The sequence below is a fragment of the Onychomys torridus genome, chromosome 3 (assembly GCF_903995425.1).
Source record: "Onychomys torridus chromosome 3, mOncTor1.1, whole genome shotgun sequence".
Taxonomy (NCBI): Eukaryota; Metazoa; Chordata; class Mammalia; order Rodentia; family Cricetidae; genus Onychomys; species Onychomys torridus.
The window spans coordinates 32026287-32032286 of record NC_050445.1 but is presented as its reverse complement, the minus strand read 5'-3'; the positions used below and the strand labels follow the sequence as shown (position 1 = coordinate 32032286).

General features: G+C 49.0%; 2 protein-coding genes across 2 annotated transcripts in view; both read right to left on the bottom strand.

The window, feature by feature from the left end:
• The window catches only part of Atp6v0a4 (ATPase H+ transporting V0 subunit a4), an 87925-nt gene extending 85251 nt beyond the window's left edge, over nt 1–2674 (bottom strand). The window contains exon 1 of the mRNA XM_036181021.1: nt 595–2674. The gene's annotated coding sequence lies outside the window, so the exon portion shown is untranslated. The remainder of the gene's footprint in view (nt 1–594) is intronic.
• A 2015-nt stretch (nt 2675–4689) lies between these two features.
• The window catches only part of Kiaa1549 (KIAA1549 ortholog), a 123560-nt gene continuing 122249 nt past the window's right edge, over nt 4690–6000 (bottom strand). The window contains 1 exon segment of the mRNA XM_036181813.1: nt 4690–5239. Coding sequence (XP_036037706.1) covers nt 4985–5239 — 255 coding nt within the window. The 3' untranslated portion in view covers nt 4690–4984.

Below are 6000 nucleotides of genomic sequence, written 5' to 3'. Positions count from 1 at the left end.
ACCTCCTGCTTCTTTCTCTACTGCAGGGGCAGAACAGGGCTTTAACTTAGCACTATGTTTCCCAAACTGTGTCTTTGGGAGTCAAGTCATGAGTCCTTGGTATCTGGTGGGCACGAGAAAAGACATCAGTGATGCTCCAAGCACACCACTGAAGTGGCCCTGAAACAGAGAAACCCGTAGGAAGGAGGCAAAGCAGGGAGCCTGGATGTGACCTGCCCTGTGGGACACAGACCTGGGAGGAGCGTCCCTCTTGCGTCCCCGGCTGGTTCCTAACCGATTCGTGTTCCCAAAGGCATTTACTACACTTCTCTACACTTCAGTGCTGCTGTGTATACTCAAGATAATTGTCGAGTGTCCTGTTACACACACAGGCATGAATTAACACTGGACCGCGATGGCTCAGTTTTCAAGTCCTTTTTTAGCATGGACAAAAGAATTCGAGTTTAAACTCCCACGATCACCACCCCCCTCCAGACCCCTCCCCCTCAAAATTAACCACCTGAAATGTGCACCACTCTTGTTTACTAGGTGACGAGTGTAAGCCTATATATTTCATGAGAACGTTACAACAGAGGCCCACAGAAACCCTCTCACCTGTTCCAGGAATGTCTGTAGTGGGCTGGTCTAAATGGTGGAGCTCAATGGACTGTCCCATACGGACGTGTTTGTGCTCACGGGCGTAGAAGCGGACTTCCTCGTACTCCTGCTTGGACCAGATGTGGCCAAGCAGGCTCTGATGACGAGCTCTGGAGCCTTTACTTTGGAGGTAGAAATGACATGGCGAAACTCCACTAGCCGTAAGCTTAGTAAATAGAGGAGCACCCTGCCCTGTGCCCAGAACCTTGACCCAACGCCCTTCCAAGTGTCTAATTCCTAAGAATCCAGGATGGAGGGGCCCAGGGAGGCCTAAGGAATGATTAACTCGTGAAATTCTGCCAGAACAGACTGTGTCTGGGGACTGGCTTGGTTCCTGGCTCACTCACAGAGATCTGAAGCTGCAGGGGACACTGTATACAAGAAGGCAGGGGATTACTGGTTTCAGCCTGAGGCCTTCCAGGCACACTAGCAGCTGTGCTTTGGGTCACAGGCCTCATGACTTCAAAAATTCTGCTTGGCAAAGTCCTACTGCTTAAAAGTCATCTATGCCATCAAATCAACACACACTCTGAAATGAAATAAAAATTGGAGGAAAACATGGAGGTGTAGAGAAGCCAGATGTACCTATCCACAACCTGCTGAAGACCGCAGAGGACCATCAAGATCTGCTTGGCCTGCGGGGCCCACCTCTCACCACTGACTTCCTTGAGACCAGACATCAGCGGTTCATGGTACTCTGGCCTCCCTTCCCTGACACTGAGGCTCTTCCTAGGCAGCTCCTCACTAGCTTGCTGGGCAGCTTTCCCTCCAACACTACTTCCTCTTCTTCTGAAACTTCCTCCACAGTGCAGTTAAGGATTGAGTGCTCATACTACCACAGCTCCAGATCAAGGTCACTTTCAGTGACAGAGTACCCAATTCCTAACCCCTTCCGGGGGCAACTGTGGGGCTGATCCCCTGCCATACCATCACTGGCTGGAGTAACATCGAAGTGGCTTCTGCAGTAGGCTTCTCCCCTAAGATCTCCTCAATCCCAAACGCGCAACTTCTATGACTTCTGAATATCCGACACAGCTGTGCCCCTTGCATTCTGTGAATATCTAAGCCATGCTGCTCCTCTAGAGCATCCATCTTTTATACCTGTCTGTACTATCTGGCTGAGATTCTAAGATCTCTTGGAAGACAGGGCTCATGGCTGCTGACCTATCTAGTGTCAGACACTGCAGAAAGTCAGGAGCAGAAAAGAGTAGACCTTTGAAGCTAACAAAGTGTTGAGTTTGAAGCAGACCAGCAGTAAGAGGGATCACACTGGGCTTTCAGCTTTGCTTTGACTGCCTAGATGTGAACCCAGACGCTGGCAGGTCACAGCGCATCACATCATCCATGCCGGAACATTGACACAGATAACATCTTACATGTTCACTATGACTGAGGCTCCCTCCTCAAGGGATGTTTGCAAACAAGGTCACCTGATCCTTAGAAGCAGAGATCCTATGAGGTGTGTGTGTGTGTGTGGAGGGGGGGAGGGGGGGCATGGTCCTGCTGATAACAAGAATGACACTCCAAAGGAACCAGACACAAGGAATTAGCAACAAAGAAGAGAACAAACAAAGCCCTTCTCCAAGCTCGCTGTCCTAAAATGCGGACTTGAACTTGCAAGTTTGTGCTTCTCAACAGAACTTGTACGATTAGGAGAAAAGGACAGACATTAAACTTAACTTTTATTTTGGGGTGCTTTAATATGTGGGACACCGAAGTTACACATGTTGAACAGGACAACCTTTTTCAGGGGAGCACATTGGCTGAGTGACTGGACGCCTGTTGGGCACGGCATATCCCCCAGCAGTTTACATGGGATAAACCTGCTGTGGCAGGTGTTTAGGGAAAAGGAGCGCAAACTGAGTGTGCTTTAAATAACGGAGCGCGCTGGAGCTCCCAAAGGGTCTGCGTGCCAAACTACACCCCTCCTTTGGCTGTAACAGCTGTTTAAAGGTGTGTCTGTTCTAGGAATAAAAATACAGGTAGAATCCCTTTATTACACTTTTTTTTTCTTTTTTCTTTTCTTTTTTTTTTTGGAGCCTCTCTTGGAACTCTCTGTAGACTAGGCTGGCCTCGAACTCACAGAGATCCACCTGCCTCTGTCTCCCAAGTGCCGGGATTAAAGGCGTGTGCCACCACTGCCCAGCTCCTTTATTATACTTTCAAAGGCATCAAAATTGCGGTTGTCACCACATCCTCGGACACCACGGCTTATTTTGACAGTATACAAAGGAGGTGATCACTGTTAGGGTACTCTACGTCCACATCACTCACGACACAGGGCGAGAAAGGGCCATTTATTCTGTGTCGTGTCATTTAAATTTCTCACAAGGTGGCATAGTAAAACTGCCTGTATACTCGAGACTTGGTTTTTTGAGTGGCTTGGAAAGAGGATCTTTCAGCTGGGGAAGCATATATATTAAATCAAGACTAGCAAATAAACCCAGAACAGGGGTCTCCTCCTCCATGCTCTGCAGGCTGCCTGTGAACCACCTGAGGAAGACTGTGGGTTCCTCCTGCATGCCTTCTCGTCTGGAGTGTGCAGATAAGCACTAGCTGTCCCAATTTCTAGGACAGGTGGTCCTGTGTCCTGAGACTAAGAAGAGCAAAAAGAATTCTGGAAGCAGTGACTACAGTCTGGGAGCTTCCTCAAGCTGTTAACATGGTTTTTGTTTGCTTGTTCTGTGTAGTTTTGGAGCCTGTCCTGGATCTCACTCTATAGCCCAGGCTGGCCTCGAACTCAGAGATCCACCTGCCCGTGCCTCCTGTGTGCTGGGATTAAAGGGGTACACCACCACTGCCTGGCTGTTATTATGTTCTTAAAACCTGCCTCAACACACAGGCTTTGATTGGGCTGAGCTCCCCAAACTCTACCCCATTATCTGTTGTTCAATAAAAAGGACTCATTCATCTGATGAAGAGGGTCTGTTAGTCTGCAATGTCCCACAGTCTCATTCAGGTCCCAGAATACTGAATGTCACTGACTACAATGTCAGAAGCAGAGAAATGTGACTTCCGAATTATACCGTGAGATGACCTCTCTCTGGCCCAAAGTGAGTAAGAGTTTTCAGACAAAGCAATAATAGCAAAATCAGAAATGGGGGAAACTCCATTTCCTTCATGGTCTCAAAACCCTGTATTTCTTCAGTCATTACAGAGGCTGATAGGAACACAGTTCCACTTCCAGGCTGGAGCTCAGGGACCTGACTACTGTGGGTAGACTCATGGCAACTGGGTGGTCCTAAGAATCATTGAAAATAATGTCTGCTGCCGTAAGACTTCTCACTCAAACATAATCTGAGAAAACTGTGAGCAAAGTACAAGGACCTGGCAGTTAGGACACCCCAACAGCCTCACTCTGTAGGCTGGACCTCACCGAGATGTGCTGCCATGCCACCAAGAGCTGGGTGCACCCAACAAGTAAACAGCAAATACAACTAAGATGGAAATCTAAACTCTGATATGTATTTTGAATAACCAAATAAATATTAAGCTTCCCCCTCCCCAATGCTGGAGTTTTTTTTTTTTTTTCCTTTTCTTCCCCACCCCCAGAACACAATGAAACCGACAACATCCTCTTCTACTGAAAAAGCCACAGTTGTGTTTCACAGACGGAAGGTGAAGGGCCCTCGGAGCTGTAGCACCAGAAGAAGGAGAAAGAACGGAGGCGATGGCTTTGTTTGGAATCACCAGGCTCCACAACCGGTCACTACATTTCTCACCGGAGGCTTTTTAGATCATCAAACAGTCTCAGCATGTCTCGTTGTTAATACTACTATTAAAATAAGTTCCTATGGAGGAAAAGAGGGACCGAGCTGGTACTAACATGTCTTGAAATCTCTCTTCTCAGGAAACAGAGCAGCGGGCATGTTGTACGTGCGGTCAGACTCCCATGGACACGCTGCCTCCTCCATCCCTAACCACCTGTAGGTTTTCATCCTTTGCCTCTGAAAGAGGAGACTAACAGCATTTTTGTTAGCTTAGGTCTGTGTTTTGGTTTTTCTTGTGTGTGTGTGTGTGTGTGTGTGTGTGTGTGTGTGTGTGTGAGACAGAGAGAGAGACAGAGAGAGAGAGAGAGACAGAGAGAGAGAGAGAAGTGCTGGCTTTTGGCCCAAAGTACACACATTTTGACTGAACCCAAGTGGCCACCAAACTGCCAACCCAGCGGGTGAACCGTGAGTTGTCCGTGCGACTTTATGGCATCTTCTAAAATTGCAACTTGTTCCCTTCCTCGGGCAGCTTGCCCGGAGAAGCTGCTTCCGACTCTCACAGACACCCACTCAGTTGCTTTCCTTTTGGTCTTGCTTCCACAGGAAGCAGATACTTGGCAAACCTGCAAGGGGGCTGATCAGCTGTGGAAGTTCTGTCCTGAGCCCTGTTTCTGGGAGAGCCGTAGGAGCTCCTCTCGGATCGCTTTGATGAGGGAGGCAGAGGAGTGGCCGGGTTGGAGGTCCTCTGTGGAGCTGGTGGGGTAACCCAGCCCAGGGCCCTGCAGCCCTCGGTGGGTGAGGTTCCCGGGAGGAGCTGAGGGCTCCCTGCCCGAAGTCCTTGGCACCTGAAACAGCGGCGAAGAAGAATACTCTTGATGTCCGAGCACGTGGGTCTGAAAGACACGGTAAACATTATTACACTTCCCCTGCGAGAACAAGAGACAAAGCAAATTGACACTGGCCTGGGGATGCCAAGCTGCCCTCCAGCCCATCTCCCACCAACTCCCTCAGCTCTCCAGCACGGCCCCGCCCACCCAAGGCCCTGTGTGCTAGGTGTGGGGTGAGCGGGTGGAGACAGGGCTGCTCCAGGGCTTCTGATTCATGGGGAGAACAGAGAGAGACTGGGTGCCGAAAAGGAAAAGTGTGTGTGTGGGACACACACACACACACACACACACACACACACACACACACACACACAGTGATATCCCAGAGCAGAGCAGCTAAGGAGCCACTGGCAAAAGGCGTGATGAGAAACCATGCCTCCGTTCTGGTGCCCAGGGAGTGTGCATAAGAACATACTGGAGCCAGGCGGTGGTGGCGCACGCCTTTAATCCCAGCACTCGGGAGGCAGAAGCAGGCGGATCTCTGTGAGTTTGAGGCCAGCCTGGGCTACAGAGCTAGTCTAGGACAGGCTCCAAAGCTACAAAGAAACCCTATCTCAAAAAAAACCAAAAAAAAAAAAAAAAAAAAAAAAAAAAAGGAGAGGGAGAAAAAAGCTTCTAACTTTCTAACTGTGAGGAAGAGGAATTTAGTGTGGCCACAGAGACGGTAAAAGGTAATAAACTGAAATAAAAGTTGGCACACAGCAATGAGATTAAAACAGGCCATCTTCATGTTTGCATTCTCAAAATCAGTTCGTTTATACCAAGAT